This window comes from Hippoglossus stenolepis, chromosome 23 (assembly GCF_022539355.2).
Source record: "Hippoglossus stenolepis isolate QCI-W04-F060 chromosome 23, HSTE1.2, whole genome shotgun sequence".
Taxonomy (NCBI): Eukaryota; Metazoa; Chordata; class Actinopteri; order Pleuronectiformes; family Pleuronectidae; genus Hippoglossus; species Hippoglossus stenolepis.
The window spans coordinates 1725709-1743990 of record NC_061505.1 but is presented as its reverse complement, the minus strand read 5'-3'; the positions used below and the strand labels follow the sequence as shown (position 1 = coordinate 1743990).

The window sequence follows — 18282 nt, the reverse complement described above, 5'->3', positions numbered from 1 at the left end:
CAGAAACAGGGCAACCAAGGGCACGGCTAAAATCCAATCAGCCGTGCACACACAAACAAAAACACACCAAGACACACTGGCAGCACATACTGCGCCTAATCTGCCAGGATATACACACGCCTCACACACACAGATCGACAAGGCTCGCAGATACTGGCAACGTGACTCCACACATACTGGATCTCGTCTGCCAGGATGCAAGCATGATCAAAATGCACACGCACACACATGCACGCACGCCGAGCCGATGTGTAGCCTGTTTTGTAGCTTCACTGCTCTTACTCAATTACAGTTCGCTGCGAGGCAGGACTCCCAAGGCTGGAGGAGGAAATGTCAACACATTTTACACTCGACTTTTCGACTGCTCAGCACTGAGGCTCTCGGCCTTTATCCTCAACAGGAGTTCAGCAAACTGCAAAGTTGCAGGGCGATCCGTCAGCCTGATTCATACGACAGCAGCAGTAGTGCGGTTATAGACGCACTGTGTGTATATTATATATATTACTTTTAATAACTGCTGGTGCCGTTTGTCGGGGCTCAAGTGTGATGTAGTCGCTTCAGACTTGCAGTTTACTCTCTGTGTGCGAGCACAGACGCAGCGTGGTTTTAAATCCAGCGGCTGCAGCAGCTCGCATCACTTTCAGACGATTCCTGTGATGTGGCGCTTTAGTTCAGGAGATCAAATTCCTCTACGGATCCTCAACGTTCTGCTTCTGCACTTCCTGTTTGCAGCAGTAAATTATTCACATTATAGTCTTGACATTGTCACACTGTCCCTCAGCTTACGGAAGACAATTAAACTAGGGTCAGAATTAAACTATACGATCATATATACCATCATAAAACATCAGAATCTGTTTTATTGACCTGATGTAACCAGGGAATTTGACCTTGGTTCTCAGCAGCATAAAGATATGTACAGATGCTGTTCTGTAGAAATATGAAATAATAAATTGGTTCAACCCCTAACCCATAAAAATAGAGTAAATACCCAAGAATTTCCTTATTTAATATTTAATGGGCCATAAAAAGAGAAATTACGGAATCATTTTCCAATCAAATATTAATCTCTCAATAAGTAGTTTAAATTAAAAGAGGGTTTTGAGAAAATAACATAAAAAAGTCAGTAAGTAAATCATTTAAAAATACATTATTGAATTCATAAATAAGTAATGGAATATAAAAATCTGTTTAAAAATGCAGCTTAAAAGAGGAATAAATAAACATTTTAATCAGGCGTTAGAAAGGGGCAGTTTCCTTTTCCCTGCTGCTTTTCCTATGAGACATTTGATTTGTTTCGACAGCTACAGACAAACAGGAAGTATGGAGGCTTTTGTTTCTGTTGATTTTTACATTTGAAGAATCGTCACCATTTACTTTAATTGTATTCGATTTGGCTGCAACGCTGTTTAAACTCCAAAAGTGTTTTATGGGCTCAAACACTTCACCCACCAGAGGTGAGTAGGTAATGAGTGAATTTTCCTTTCGGGGTGAACTATCCCTTTAATACCAGGTAATCTAATCCCATATAAACCCAGTAACGTCCAGTTAAGACTGTGGCAGCAGAGAGACTTTCCCCAGTGAGTGGAAGGAGAAGGTGGCAGAACTATGGCAGCTGGTCTTTCTGCTTCTGCAGTGCTGAGCCTAATGTCTAATTTGCTTTACAAGTAGAAAGTCTGTTACCTTTAGAGCATGCAGTCTGGCCTGCTCCTCCTCCAAGGCCTGCTGCTTCTCCTTCTCGTCCATGCGGCTGAAGGACATGCCGGTGGAGGAGAGGGAGGAGACGGCGCTGGACAAGGTGGATGCTCTGCAACGGAGAAAACAGAGCATGAGCACATTGATGATAAGCTTTTAGATTTCTTAGTTTTTCACTGCTTCTTTGGTGTCATATTTAAAGAGAACTGGCTAACGGCAGGTAATCGAGATGTCTACCTGGTGTCTGCGTTCAGCTCCTTGGTCTTCTTGCCCTCCAGAGAGGCCAGGTGCTGCTCTAAAGCCTCCAGGAGGCTGCTGGGGGCCTGAGGGAGAACAATGACAGTGAATGAGAAAACTATTCAGTAAACAGCTCAACTTCTTTGAAAAATCACTCACTTTCTGCACCTCTCGTATGCACAAAAAACCCACCCACACATACAGTAACACACACACACACACACACACACAAACAAAGCACCCAGGAGTTAGTTGGTCTCACAGGAAGGTAGCAGAGTGCATCGGGTTCCAGGAATAGCCATGTCAACATGCAGCAAACACTAACAGCGTTAGCAGGAGACTCAACGGAGAGAGAGAACAAAGGAGGAGGTTGAAAGACAAAGAGCGAGGGAAAAGGTGGAGTGCGGAGGAGAGGTCGCACCGGTGTCTTCTCCTGAGAAGTATCATGAGCAGGAGGCGATCATTTCTCATTCATCTTCCCCCTTGTTGTGTTTTTCCCTCTTTGTCTCACTCACACTGCAGCTGAACAACAAGTGTCAGGATGAAATTTGGTTTGTCTTTCCCATGTGGAGAAGCAGCAGGAGATTGTCCAGGAAAATGTGGGGAACATTTAGACAAAGGGAGGCGTCTGAGTAGAGCAGCAGGACGTGACACATTCGTTTAGCTGCGGAAAGCTCAGTGTTGTTGTTTACAGCACAACGACACTGCTATCGGCTCTTAGCGGAGATATTTGTATTTTCCAGTTTCACGTCCATCACGTGTTAGAAATGTCTTTAACACGCCCACTAGCTCGCTGAGAATTTTACTCAAATATTATATATCAGAGGCGAGCAACGAATGGTCACATTTAAGAAGCAGGATCCTGAAAATATAATTTTTTTTGGCTTGATAAATTCCTTAAATCAGGTGAAAGACTCGAATAAGCAGAAATGTCAAATATGATTCTATGATTCCAGCTTGTCAGTTGTAAGGATTTGCAGATTTTCTCTGTTTTATATCTACGTAAATGACTAAAGTTGAGTTTTAAATGCGGCTTTAAAGGCTTTACGATATAATGACAAACAGTTTCTACAATGAAATTCCAGTTTCCTGTTTGTCACGTGTTAGGGTCCACGCCCACCCTAACACGCCCACTCGCTGTGAACTTTCCGAACAGTTCCTTGCTGAATTCTCTCATGGGCTCAATCGAACATTTTACAAGGGGGCTGGCAGGAAAAGATACGGAAAATATCTGCAGCAACTAAATCTGTTCATGTTTATTCAGCTTTGGGGAAAGAGATTATTCTCTAAACTTTTTACCTTTTCTTAATTACTGGACGAGAAAATAAACGAGCGACTCCAAGAGTCTCTGAAATGAGCTTTGTTGTGAGATGACATAAGGAAGCAGCATTAAAATGTCAGCTCTAACGTTCTGGAGCACAAGTAAGAGAGACGGTTACTCGGGGATTCGTTGCTACGCTACTACAGCAGAAAACACAATCCAGCGTCAAACTCAAGATCAGCTCCGATTGTTCACGTTGCACAACACAAGGTCTTCAGCGCTCGTTAGGAGCCTCATTAATGCAGCGAAACCGAGGGAGAGAAGAGGGCAAGAAGTGAGGCCGACAGCTGCATTGTCAAGTGTAAGATCCGTGGTTCATCTGCAGCTTAACACGGAGGAGGGAGAGAAAACGCTCCTCAGCCGAGGAGAGAGAGAGAGGGGAGAGGAAATTCTTCCACTGTGAAAATATGACAACGTCACGTCTGTCTCTCCATCCACAAGAATGTAACGTCAGTAGGGCTGCGCACACGCACACACACACACACACACACACACACACACACACACACACGGGAGTGTTTTGGCTTCCGAGCCCTCTGTGGCTGGCTAGACGGTGGGTTCTTGCCAAACTGTTGCCTGGTTGTTAAAGAAACAGACTCGCTGAGGAGAAAGAGACACTATTTAACTGTCAGTGGGTTTTTTTCAAAAGGTGGAGAATAAAGACCTTGTGTAAGTCCGGTCAATATTAGCTCTGACGCACAAACACACACACTTTGCAGGGGTGTCCGTGTTGTGGGCGAACATCTCATCTGAAGATATTTAGCTCTCACCGCCCTCTAATCCCCCCCCCCCCTTTTATGCTAACTCGTGTTTCCTTTTTATTAAACAGTAATCGCACTGCATTGCTCGGGGTTAGTCGCTATTAAAGCACCTCCACCATGCATGTTGAAGCAATGATGTCGTGCACGGCAAATGTGGAATAATCAACATCCAAGGAGGGGATGGAATTTAAATGAGAGTCCAGACCCAGTGCAGAGGTTTTTACATGCAGATGAAGACAGAGGGGCAGAGGGGCGAAGCCTCATTTTCTATTCATGAGGTTTCATGCCCTTTTGCTTGTTGTGCCAGAGCTCTGTGTGTGTGTCTGTGTGCGTGTGTGTGTGTGCGCACAACCCGGGGCCAACACATACATATTCTACTGAGTCAACATCATGTCGCTCCACTCTGACAAGAAATGAAAAACAGAAAAGGCATGCCTCTGAGTGCGTCAGGTAGAAGTGTGTATGGCTACACACACACGTACGTGACCACAAGGATGTTCATGCAGGGGGTTGGGGGGGGGGGGGGGTTAAGCAGGCTGCAGGGGTAAGCAGTACAGTACGCAACCCACCACCTACAATGTATGATCCTTTAGTTTTCTGCGACAGAGGAGGGAGAAGAAAAGAAAACGTCTATTTAGCGACTGTGAGTGAACTGGGACGAGTTCGACAAGCACACGGTCACAATTCACACGCCGTTAATGACCACGGCCGAGTTCCACCAGGGGGCGGAGAAGCTCCACAGCTGCCAAATCCACAACGTTACTACCTGTGGTCTAGTAAACTCCAGGGTTACACATACCCTAACCCTTGCCAACACATATATATATAAGGAAATGGTAAGAACCTTTGTCAGTACAATGCTAACAAAACTAAGCAGTACCAGCGGAAACCATAGGGGGCAATGTAGCCACTATTTCAAGCAAGAAAAAGAAATTTAAACAAAGTTAGGAAGGTGAGAATTCAGGAGTTTATAAGATAGAGCGTTTACAGCGTAGCCGCCTCTTTCTTCAGACGCACATCAACACTTTCACCATGTTTGTTGTCAGAAACCCTCGATTCTGCGCCGCCCTCCATTGGACGTTTTTGCTTAACTATCGGATTCAAACCATCCCACGGACGATAAAACAAACAAACCTACAAATGAGAGTTCACGGTGTCAGGTTGAATTCTAAACGGCTCTTTGTGTGGATTCACAAACAGAGCAGTTTAACCTTTCGGCCCCGATGTGCATCTTCACGTGTTCCAGGCTAAACAGGGGAGTCTGTCGTCTCCCTTTCTTCTTCCCATTAACCATTAGGAGGCTACAAAGGAAAACAGGCTTCAAGCGATTCCTCTGAATTCACAACTAGGTAAAAAGGGAAACTTTATCCTTGATGATACAAAAGAAACAACACAGAAATTATGCCGTTTATTCCCTTGTAGCGTTGCCGTCTTGTCTTCAAGCCCCTTTGTTGTTGCAATTATAATTTTTTCTAGATTCAAGGTCTAAACTAATTATTCGCAGTTGCTCAAGGCTTCGAAACCCACGTGCGTGATGGCGCACTGTTTAAAAAGCAGGGCCGACCGAACACAGCTCCGCCTGTTGTTCAACCCATAATGAGCAGGTAGAAGTGAAATGAGAAGAAGAAGAAAGAGAAAATCAATCCAACCAGAAGAGAGGTGCCTAGATTTGAACAGTTAGATCAGGCTGGACGAGAGTAAGGGGTGGGGGGGGAGGAGAGAGGGTGGGTGGTAAGATGGATGAAAGCATCGAGGGAGCAATGATACCACGCATGTTGTGTTAATAAGGGAGAGAGATAGAAAAAGATGAGTGGGGATCAGAAAGAGAGGAAGAGGAAGTGGAAGGTGAGATGTACACTGACCTGTGAGAGATCTGGGATGTCACCCTGATCTATTCCAACTTGCTGTCATCAAAAAACAAAAATCAACAAAACAAATAAAAAAAGGGGAGAAAGGAAGGTGGGAGATCATGGAGAGGAAAAAACAAATATGAGAAACACAAAACAAAAAACAGGGGAATCGTTACTTCATGCAGTGGCAGCGTCAAACAGAAACGACAACAGAAATAAACAAGAAAACGTTTCTTTGACATCTGGATTGGCCGATGAGCCGACCAATCCTCGTGGTGAATGGCGATGATGACTGTTCAGTGAGATGTGTCTGACCAATGAGGGAGAGCGGGTGTGGCGACTAATGACGGATGATGTGACAACATTGAAAACATTCATAATAAAAAGGACAGCTACGGCAAAACCATCTGCAGATCCACAGATAACATGTTTCTAGACACAGATTAAGAAGAACACGTCCTTAGACTTACGTTTGGCGAGTTTACCTAAAGCTTTATTCAGTGAAAATAAAGAAATAATGGATTAAGAGACTTTTAGTTTACCAGGAAATGGTTGAATGTATCAAAGGAGACGTATTCTGCTCATATTCAAGTTGATCATTTTTAGTTTGTGTTATTAATAAAGCGTTTACACACAGATGTGTTTTTTAACTTTGCAACTTTGCCATTAACAACAAAAAACTATAACAGTAGAGGAAAGAAAAAAAAGCATTATATGTCTCCTTTAAAACTTTTTGGGGGATTTTCTAATTATTAGTAAGTCGTCATGTATGATATAAAAAAACATAAGTTACACCTTGTTCATGTTATGGTGAGAACCCTGGTGAATCCAAGCCAAAGTCAGAGCTTTACAAGAGCCTGGATTTGTCTTTTATTTTTATTAAACACTATTGTTTTAAAAATTCTAATTATAAAAAGACAAAGCATCTTGATTGGGGCCGTCTATTTGAACATTCAGTTTCCTCTGCGGAAAAAAGGAAATCAACTACCTCACGGTTTCAAATCTGCTGAAACAAAAAGGAGAGAGGGAAGGAGGAGGGCACAGGAGGAGAGGAAGGAAAGAGGGATGATCTGTGGGCACTGGGAGAGGGAGAGCCGCACGAGTATCCATCTTTGTCGGGGGGAGAGGGAAGAGCGAGGAAGAAGAAAGGGATTAGATGGAGGAGTGTGGGGAGCAGGAGGAGAGGGAGCTAACGGAGCGTCTAACCATGTCCTCCATCTTTTTATATATATAGGTGGGTGTATACATATGTGTGTGTGTGTGTGTGTGTGTGTGTGTGTGTGTGTGTGTGTGCAGCATGTGTGGCATTGAGGGTAAGTCAGGTTCTCATGATTGCACACAGCTATAGAGGCAAAACACACTCTTTAAAGTTGTGTTTTTGTGTGTGTCTGTGTTCATGTATATGTGTTAATTGTGTGTCAATAAATCTGTGTCAGTAAATGAGACCAGGAAAATAAACAGCAGATGCTTTTCCAGAAGATTTTTTTTGTTAAGAAACCCTAGTAAATCTTACTCCAGATGTGAATGTGCACATTGCCGTACTTTCGAGTGTGTGTGTGTGTGCGTGTGTGTGCGTGTGCATGTACCTCGGCCACTTTGAGGAACTCTGACAGCTTCGTCATCCTGTAAAGAAATTTCTTGTAGATCTCCAGAGCATCTTTACACTGGTTCTTCTTCATGTCAAAGTATTTTTCTACAGACACAGAAAGCAGAGATTAGGATTCAAAATCAAAGAGCAATGTTGTATTTTGTGTAACTTTGCGACTTGTCTGTATTGTATTCGCCATCTTTTTTAGAATAAAGTGGAAGGAGGTAAGTTGGGAGGGAAGGAAGGAAGGAAGGAAGGAAGGAAGGACCTATCAGTGTATAGCTAAGTAGAAACCAACAGAAGCATTTAACAGCTTCATGACAGCTTGTCAAAATTTACTGTAATTTACATTTTGCACTGCCATGGCAACCAGGCTGTGATTATAAACTGTATGTTAGTGTGTGTGTGTGTGTGTGTGTGTGTGTGTGTGTGTGTGTGTGTGTGTGTGTGTGTGTGTGTGTGTGTGTGTGTGTGTGTGTGTGTGTGTGTGTGTGTGTGGGAGCGTGTTACCCAACAGGTTGATGACCCCCTCATTGTAAGCAGCAAACAGCCTTATGGAGTCTTTGAAGAGCAGCATGAAGGCCGAGTTGATCACTCCGTTGGTCAGCTCGTTGGGGTTGGCCTGGGGAGAGGAGGGGCAGGGAGGGGGGTGGGGGGGTAGAAAGGAGAAGAAAAATCTCCATCACACTGTTCCAAAGACTAAAACACACACACACACACACAGACACAAACAAACGCACACACAATCCGTCTCCATAACACCCGTCTTACGCTCCATTGACAAAGGTTTCAAACTTTGCAATCTGTTGTTTTAATTTACATTTTGATGAGGAAGTGAATCAACCACGACTGTAACAACAAGCATGCATAATGACACACACACACATCACACACACAAACACACACACAAACAGTACCTGGAAATCCAGCAGAGCATCTAGCTGGTTCTGGATGATGGGCAGCGTCTTGATCAGCTTCTCTGTGGTCATGGTGCGCATCACTCCGTCAATCCTGACACGACAGGAAACAAAACACACACACATGCTAATCCGGCAGGAACCTTGTTTGGCAGAAACTCGTATGTAAATTGTGATGTGAATTAAGAAATGCACGACGAAAAGGGAAACGAATAAATTAAGAGAAACTATGGGAAGTAGAAAGAAAAGCGACGTTTTGCATAAGAACACTTGCACAGAAATGCTAAATCTTTGCTGCTTGAAGTGAAGTTTTTCTCGAAAGGATTCAATGTCACTCCACAACAGCTGATACTTCTGACATTGAAATGATCTTCACAACACAACCTCCAGCTCTCTGTATGCTAAGCTAAGCTAATCAGTTACTAGCTGCAGCAGGAGACTCTGGCTTCAGGAGGAAGTAGAGATGCGGCGTCCATCATTATTTACAGTCTACGGTTTACCCAAGCTCACTAAAACTTTTTCTTTGCACGCTCTGCAATATTTACGACGTTTGAGTCGGTTTACAACAGGCTGGAGAAAAACCAGAGAAATGTTTCTGTCTCTTCTTTCAAAGTCGTGGGCTAAAGGACGCCCCCTGGTGTGAGGGTGGCGTATTGTGTTTTGCGTCCTCCCTTACCCCCTCTTCATCTTGGTGAAGTCCACAGCCACCAGTCTGTAGGACATGGCCTTCTCGTTCAGGTAACGGCTGTATCGTCTGATGAAGGTCGACATGTCATAGCCTGAGAGAGAAGGAAGGTTTTATATGAGACATGGATTCCTACCATTTGTCTGTTTGTTTTTAATATACTTTACTGTTTATCTGCACTGAGTCAGGTGCTGTTGAATCAAGTTATCAAGCTTTGAAAACAACCTTTTTAATACGTCCCCTTGATTGTCAGGAGCATTCTGGGTTTTCTGAATACATTTTCTTTGAGGCAAATACTGCCGTTTTTTTTTTCAAAACCAAATTAAAACCAAATAGAATTGCTGGAAATTACCTTCACTGCCTTTCAGAGAGTGAAATGTGTGTGTGTGTGCCGTACCTTGCAGAGCGCCCTTATCCAGGAAGTTGTTCAGGTTAAACAGAGTGTTTCTTGAGGCCAAGTATTGGATGAAACGCTGTGAAGAGACAGACGAAGAAACAAAAGTTAATGAGTCAATTAAAGCTCAACATTCATAAAAACATTAAAATAAAATCTCAGTTTGTTCCCCTGGTGTATTTGGTATCAAACTACCCAGCCTGAAATTTCTGTGGAGTTAGTATTTAAGTTATTTTAATCCTCCATGGATTTATTATATTTTCGGTTTTATTAAGATCTTGAAACTCGTCTGAAACTGTGGGGTTGCTGGTTGAAAGCCCGGCTTTTGTCCCAGAATCCTCCAGGTCTCGTTATCAGCAGCCAGCAACAACAGAAACCCCAGTGGAGATGATACCTGGTGCAGATGTGAGCAGATGTTTGCAGGCTCAGCTGAGAGATGAGCTCCAGAGTCAACAGCCGAGTTAACAGTTCTGTAAAGCTGCATTTAGCAGTGAGACAGATAACAGGCCGGCAGACTGTCGGGCCGTAATATAAACAAAGACCGTATTGTTCTAACCCCAATTTTAAAAGATAAGTGAGAAGATAAAATGGAGAAGTAAGTAAAAACCCAACGCTCACCGTCTGACAGATGGTTATAGCTTATGCTCATTAACGTGCAGCTAATAAGGACTGATGTGATTCATCACTGACATAAAGTTAGGTCTCAATTAAAATGCAGCACACGGCAGCGACTGCAGTGACTCAAACATTTTAATCCCCCCGAGACGTTGAGCGGCAGCGGGATGATTGAACAGTTACTTTATGTTCCCGAGTCTGTTCCTGACTTTTGTTTCACTTTGCCTTCCTGCAGCGAGGTCAGAGGTCAACTCCGGCGACCTGAAGAGTTGCTCAGTTCAGGTTCTAGCTCTTAAACAACAGCAGGCAGGCGAGGCGGGGGGATTTAACCCATGTCTCAGGACTGCTACCCCTGCTGCTCTCGATGGTTTAACCTCTGCTTGCGTCACCCCAGGCAGTCTGGGTCGTCTGGGTTTAAAAATTAACTGTTCTCCTGCTGGGTTTTTTTCCCAGTCACTTATTCGGACTCGTTCTGAGTCACTCCACAGAACTGGTGAGGGAGGCCGACAGCAGGAGGGCGCCGCCAGAGCTAAATGAATTAACCTTTGGGAAGACTGGCAGCACAATACTATAAATTATTATGTAATGACCCCTTTAAATGTTCATGAGATCAAAACCAACACTAAAACTTTGTGTCTGGCCTGCGATGAAAAATGCAATCAATACAATTTACAGACTTTTTTGAACGTTTATATTTAAACCTTCTCGGATTCTGTGTGAAATAACATTACTCTCCAGTGCAGCTCTGATTTCTGAACCGGTATTTCAGAATGTCCCGGATATTTTCCTGTTCTTGGGGACCCTGTCACGGGGAAGTTAAACTTCACCTAAACCCTGTGTCCACGTCTTTTCTTTCACCTTCCCTGACACGTGCTCAGTACAACCTGTTTTCTACTGTCGGCCACTGAGCGTCTCCTATAGGGGTTTTTTCCTCTTATAGAGGTTTTCGTTTTTTGGCCTTGTTTGAGAGCACTCCAGTATTAATATATTAATGATGCCGACAGCTTTACTTATTCACTTTCTCAAGCCCAGAATTTCCTGGCTGGAGCTGCAGATTCAGGATGTATTCAGGCCTCTGGGGGGGCCCCGGTCCCCGAGCAGGTGCCGGTAGCTCGTCCGTTTCTCTAAGTGTCTTCATCTGTCGAGCAGAGACGGACACTCAAATCTGAGTCGGCAAACAGCGTTATGGACGAGCACGGCAATAAGGCGCAGCTGAATGAGCCGGTGTGTGCAAAATAAAAGAGAACAAGCTGTGATCGTCTCAGCAGAGTTTATGGGATCAGTGTAATAGGAACTTCAAAGGCCTCGGACTGGGTTGTGAGACTAATGTAGAAAAAAAGAAAAACGTTCAACTCTACATGCACCTGGAAAACACGTCTACAGGGGAGTGGAGCTGTGCTGCGTCCCCCGGGACGGTTGTGTCTTCACCCACGTCCACTGGTTTGTGTGTTGGTCAGGAGACAAAAACTAAGAACGCATGTCAATGGAACTTGGAAGGACGAGACTTTATACAATAAAAACTATTTACTTCATAATACATCAAGTTATTTGTGTTTTCCTGATGCAGAGTAGTATTTTTTAAGTACACATTAGTGGTTTCTATGTACTCACAGATCACTGAATAGGCTGCAAACCATTTGCAATAAGCATCTCTAGAAATTCTGCCATTAAGGGAAACTATTAGGGAGGGTAGAGACACGACAGGAACTCTAAACTGATGAGACTTGACACTTCACCTGGACTCGGTCTCTGAGGACCGGACCCTGAACTTTTTGTTTTGTCCCTCGCGAGCGCCTGTGCCATTTCGTCTTCCTCACATCGCTGAACAACAGAGCGCTGTGGGAATAGTCTTGGCCACCATCCATGGTTATGGGAACTCAGGCCTCAGGCTTCCCAAAAGCATCTTAACGTTAAGGCTGTCTCTGTCCAGCTGACTTAAAATGATCTGAGATTTGCCAGTTTGCCAATTCCCGATCTGGCAGAGACCCAAGCCACACTGGCTGGTTTGAGCATCTATGAATGTGCGTCTGTGAGCACAAATATGCTTGCGGGCATGTGTGTTGGATTCAGCTGCACTGACACGTTTCCAAGAGCTCTGGGACTGTTTAAAAAAGGCAAAAAGAATTTGATTTTGTTCTTGCCCCTTTTCCTTGTGTATGTTTAAGCAGTGGAGAAAAAATGAAAGTGTTCACGCCGTCACATGCAGGGATTTCAGCTTCCATCTGTGGACAGGAAATGAGTTGCTAAAAAAGTTGAATATGGGTGGCTATGATATCATTTTGAAGTCATAGTTGGAATTGCAAGTTTTATGTTGGAATGAAGGTTGGGTGCACTGAGGATAGAGGTGGAAATTAAGCCTCCAGGGGGTAAATATATGTAGGATGGTAACTTTAACTCATAAAACACAATAATCTGGTGAAAATAAATATCCTATGAGCAGCTATAAGTGTTACTTAGCTATGAACGGAGTTAGCACTAGTGTTAGCTGCCTTTCGCTGTCAGGTACTCATCCGTAAAAAATGTGTGTGCTCACAAGAGCATGACAATGATGAGGTTAGATGTGAAGCTGTTTGGATACTTCTCGTCTATGGGTTTAAGTTTTAAGGTGGGAAAGCCATTATGCTTTTGGAATTGATAATTGGGGTGATGACTTCCGCCGTGTCAACATGAACCCAGGTAAAGAAAGACAAGATGGTAACGGATGTACAGGGGAAAGAAGGGAGAGACGGCAAAAGACAAAAAAAAAAAATGAAAAGCACAAACTTCATAAGCTCTCTCTGCCTCTTCCTCATCAAAAGTCCATCAGACGAAAGCCTGAGCTTCTCCCGCAGCCTCAAATACAAAGGCGGAGGCACAGAGAACCCACACAAAACGCATGGATATAGTTGAAAAGGAGGAAATCTATAAAGGGGCAGAAACACTCGGCGCAGAGAGAGACAGACGCAGAGACAGAGAGGGAGACTCAGAAACCCGCTGAGCCCGAGATTATTCAGCGAAGACGTTCCAAGAAAAAGACGCTATTCTGAGAGGAAGGTTTTGACAAAAAGGTGTAAGAATAGAGACGAGTGAAAAGGAGGAGCGATTGAGGAGACGTGGAGAGGTGGAGGGGGACGAGACGGAGACGAGGGTCGGCTCGGCTTGTCAAATAATTCATGTTAGCATATTGAAGAACAACCCCATGTATTATTGATACATTTAGATCCTGGCGACTCCCTCTACCTCTGTCAACCTCAACAGGGAGACATAGCTATGGAGCATCCAGCCTTCACCCATCCTCTACCTACTTCCACGTCTTTCTCTCCAAAGTGCACAAGTTGGTGGTTTCCATAGCAACCAAACACCACAGCCTGAGGTGATTTGGTTGTTTTTTTCACAACCGTGTTGTCAAGTGATGTCGAGGATAAGCCGAGGCTGGAAAGCTGCAGTTTCAACTGTAGCTGGATTAGGATCTAATCGATTGTTTGAAATGATTAATTGATGTATGAAATGTAAATTATATTGTGACTGGTTTTTATGCTGTATTCTTTGTCCTTCACACAGGAAAAGACAGGTTTTAGAGGACCAGATCTATGTGGTCAGTCCTATCCACATACTTTTGGTCTGGGGCTATTTTAATGGTCCATGCTGGCATGGCTCTTTGCTTCCCGTTATGGTTGAGTGGCCCTGAATTCAAAAGCAGAAGAACAACACCCATGATAAATTCAGTTTACTGATGAGCCATAGACCGAATATATATATAAATCACCCAATAGCTAAAACCATGAAGGCAGAAATATTCTACAAATCTACAAAGCCTGAGAAGCAGAAGCACGTGATCTGTCCACAGAAAGCAGTTCTCGCTGACACCACATCTTTTCCTCCCTTTGGCTGAAAAGAACATCCACAGCCCGGCCTGGTTGGTAAACATGACCTCACGTTGCATTATATCTGGGAAACTGAGCCAGTTACCGCTCAGCTCCCTTTGGACCTGCCGACGTGTACACAGAGCCACTGAACAACAACCTCCACCGACAGGAATTATTGATCCTGCTTGTGAAATTCTCTGTTAGCTTTCAAACAGCTGCAAGAAATGTGGAATCTGTGTTCTTGCTCAAGGACACTTCAGCACGGAGCAGGATCTGTTTGCAGGGGAATAAATAGGGGTCAATTGGGTTTAGTTATCTTCAAACGGGGGTTCACAGAGAATTATTTTTTTTTTCTTGGCTGCAGGGCTTGACTTAACTTTCCCTCGAACGCACACACACAAGCACAGAACCGACAGAACCGACTGCAAACCGAGCTCCGCCGAGAAGGTGATGACTCACACGAGAAGAATGAGTCGTGATCGGGCTGAGTTGAATGGAAGCAGCTCTTATGCAAGCAGAGAAACGCACAGAAGGAAGCTGACGCGTGGAGAGATACAGACACACAGATCGCCTGGCCTAATTTCTGCCTGGGATTCTCCTTCCTTGTTCCCTTTCTTCCTCCCCCTCCTCCTCCTCCTCCTCCTCCTCCACCAGATGTAGTGTTTCTTCTCCTTTTACGCAATCAGACGTTCAGCCCTTAAAATCAATCCGTGTGTGAAAGAAACACAACTTGGTGGATTTCATATCTACATTTAAAACGCCTGCAAGTTTACTGTACATCCAGCTCTAAGTGTGTGTCTGTGTCTGTGTGTGTGTGTGTGTGTGTGTGTGTCTACAAGGTGACAAGGCTAATAGCGTGTGGGCTCCTGCTCTCAGGGAGCAGTTGTATCTTGCTGGTGGATGAGTGTGGCTGTGAGGTCAATGATCTAGACAAGCAACATGAGTCATCAATTGAGACACACACACACACACACACACACACACACACACACACACAGAGTAGGTAGTAGGTATTAGTACAGTTTTCTCCCTGTAATGTGATGCTCATCATATTTACTCGCACACAACTGACGGAAACGACACGTGAACAGAAATCGGGTTTTACAGATGCATCGTCATCCGGCAGCGAATGAATCAGACCCAGTTGTGGGTAAACTGGTTGAGCGTCTAAGCAACAGTTTGCAGAATGAAGTTTTTTTTGACCTTTCTATCAAAGTATTTTAAAAAGGAGTTACTGAGTATGAATTACTTTGGGGCGTTTGGAGCTCTGAAATTAAAGGTCACAATCATTTCCTGCACACAGTCGGCGTTGGGTTACTGGTCACTGGAGCGTCTCCAAACCTCGAATGTGAGGAGATCAGCAGTGTTAGAAAACATCTGGTTCTATGGAAATGTCTGATAAACATACAGGAGCCAAAAAGTGTTCTTCTGTTTTTGGTTGTTCACAAAAAAGCTCTTATTAGACAGTGATCTGAAAACAGTCCAAGTAACAACCCTTTATGTTATTTGTTAATAAAAAAAAATTATGTATTCATAAAGTTAAACATCCAGAGGAGGAGTTGTCTTCACTTTAAAAATCACTTTTAAAACAGATCACATGCAGTGAATCAGCTAATTGTAATGATTTCAGTTGTGTGGAGGAGTGGCAGCAGCAGAGGTAATTACAGTTGTACTAATTAAACAGGCCACTCGAGGAGAGGCAAGCGGAAGCAGTAAAAACGACTTCTCACAGGCAGGGTAACCTTTTAGAATAATAAGGAGCCGACACGGGGCGAGATGCTTCATAACAATAATAGATAAAGAAATACATCAAATGTTTATTCAGTATGATGCCCTCAAGGACATGAAAAGCTGTCCTCCTCCAAATATGCAGCAAAGTACGAGGACACAGCATGAAGCAGATTTAACCCCATTTTGATTCATATTTGTTCTACTTTATTGATTGTGAAAATCACCTGGCTATAACTAAGCCACGCCCCCTCTCAGTTTCTGTTGCTATGGCACATTTAATACTGAAAATGCAAATGTTTCGAAACTATTTGTGACGGAAGTAGACAAAAGCCGCTTCTCATTTCTCGCCACTAACTGTATTTTGTTAGTTATCTGCTCCTTGGGCCTTTTCAACATTCATTCCTCACACTTCTGTGCTCTTGGACTTTCTCATATTAAAAAGCCAAAAACCACCAACAACATCCTAGTATTGTTTTGACTACAGTGCCACTCACAGCCCGTCGACGTGTGGAGAAAACCGACGCTTGACAGAAACTGCCGCACCTACTTGTGGCTGCTTAACTATGACTGAACAATGGCTGTTGTGGGCAGAGAGGTTTGATAACAAATCTCAGTAATGTGTCGGCAGATACTTCAAATCAATAACTCAGGATTGAAGACCAACAGACGTAAGAGAGGCAGACGCAGACATCCCTGACTGGGAGAATCTCAGAGAAACAATTTCCTATTGTCTCAGGTCTTTTGAGGGACCTTAAAAAATGATGTTTAGCCTCGATAGGGACCCGGCTATGGTTCCCATGAAGCCTACTGGTCCTGACAAGGTCAGCGAGAAACACACACTGTTCATACAGTATCTGCTTCTACACTAATCATCTTTATGTTTGCCACAGCAGCAGCTGATAGGAAGCACATGTGTGGTGACTGTGTGTGTGTGTGTGTGTGTGTGTGTGCATCCAAGCTTGTCAGATAATCACAAGTGACCCCTATTAGAGTCAGGGTGACCTCTCACACACGCACAACATCCTCCCTGTGACACACTGCTCGAGTCAGCACTTTTAGACAATCTGTCTTTTAGCATTTTTCCTCTTCCTCCTTTTCTCTCCTCCTCTCTCGCTCACCCTATCCTTGCTTGAATCTCTGCGTCCGTCCGTGTCCTCGCTCTCCCCAAGGAGGCGAGGCGGCGTTCGCCACGAGAGTGCTTCGGTGACATCACCGAGACAAATGGGCCGTTTGCTATCTGGGACACTGGTGTGGCAGCGAGATGGGCTTGGGGGGGGGGGGCGCGACGACTCACACCGCAACTCCACACTGGCCTAAAAGCACACAAACGGTGTCGTCTCACACACCCACACACAAACCTTACCCTCCCTGTATCTCTCGCTATCTCTTGCACGCAGAAAAAAGAAAAGCGGCGTGTCCTGCTACCATCAGCACTTTCACCGGTGTCCTCGCCAGACCATCCCTGTCTCCTCTCATGTCCTTAATGACTCTCACACAGACTTCTCTCGTCCTGTCCTGCCCCGCTCTCTCTCTCTCCCCCTCTCCTCCACTTATCCCCATCATCTTTCTCTCACTCCGCATTACCCAGAAACCCTCTTTAATTCAGTCCGGTTCCTATTCAGCCCGAGTCTCGGCTCTCTATTATGATCCCTGACGCACGGAGGTGAAATCAATCAGACTGTAATTTTCTCCCGCTGACACAACTACCTTGTCCCGAAGACGACAGTGTGATGGGCAGTAGTTTGAGCACTTGATGTCCTTGGAAACAAACTGCCAGAGAGGGTTTCACAGGGCTGTGTTATACTGTACATGTGGTCTGGCAAATCTTTGGGCCGCGACATTCCTCAAAGTCACAGTAAGATGAGGAAAAACTGAAAACTGAGGGCTACTGGGAAGACTGTTCATCTGGGAACACAGTTAAACGTGACCAGTGAGGGCTGCAGGGGTTCGATTATCTGCTCTGGTGGAAATCGCAATTTATACGGCATTTATTTATAGTTAGAAAAACTGGAAACTTTTTTAAAACATTAAAATAACTGATATCAGCTGTAAAAATCTTAAAGTACAGTAGTGAACTAAACAAGAAATACTGTTTGGCCAAAGAATTCCCGTAGACATTATTGTTCAAATACTTGTTACACGTGAACGACGCATGTATTGAACTTCCAGATTTGAATGTGTGTTTGCTTGTTGGTTGGTTTGTTTATTTGTCAGCAGGATTACACACAAACGATATAACACACAACTTAATTGAAGAATAGAAAACGGTTCACATATTCATCCATTTTCCATGGGATTATTCGTGGTGCTCCATCAGTGCTTGTTAGAAACTAAAAGCAATGTATTCACACGACAATATCTTATTACGTTCAGTAAATTTGGGGATAAATCAGTCTTTGGGAGTAGATTGCACGAAACGCTGGGAGAGAAAAGAAGCCGAGTGTCCAGCTTCCATTTGAACAAGTGCTTTTAACCTTCCAAAAATCAATTTTACAATAACTTTGACTTCTATGTGACCCCATTTCTGCCGCTCACTTGAACACTCGTGTCTTGCACCGTCATCCCCTACATCTGTTTCTCTCGAGTCCTCACTTCCCCTCTCTCTTTGTACAGCCTCGTTCAGGTAGAGGCTGGTCCAAGCAT

At 44.1% G+C, this 18282-nt stretch overlaps 1 protein-coding gene across 9 annotated transcripts in view; it reads right to left on the bottom strand.

Annotated features, from left to right (window-relative positions):
* The window catches only part of si:ch211-200p22.4 (phosphatidylinositol-binding clathrin assembly protein), a 64425-nt gene that overhangs the window by 23668 nt on the left and 22475 nt on the right, over positions 1-18282 (bottom strand). For 5 of the 9 annotated variants that reach the window (XM_035149084.2, XM_047338912.1, XM_047338910.1 and 2 more), the window contains exons 3-11: positions 9452-9527; positions 9046-9148; positions 8370-8463; positions 7963-8074; positions 7451-7557; positions 5877-5918; positions 4591-4611; positions 1933-2018; positions 1684-1807 (exon numbers count right to left, since the gene is read on the bottom strand). In XM_035149084.2, the coding sequence (XP_035004975.1) occupies positions 1684-1807; positions 1933-2018; positions 4591-4611; positions 5877-5918; positions 7451-7557; positions 7963-8074; positions 8370-8463; positions 9046-9148; positions 9452-9527 (765 nt within the window). The remainder of the gene's footprint in view (positions 1-1683; positions 1808-1932; positions 2019-4590; positions 4612-5876; positions 5919-7450; positions 7558-7962; positions 8075-8369; positions 8464-9045; positions 9149-9451; positions 9528-18282) is intronic. The other 4 variants (XM_047338909.1, XM_047338914.1, XM_035149088.2 and 1 more) reach the window with 2 other exon arrangements.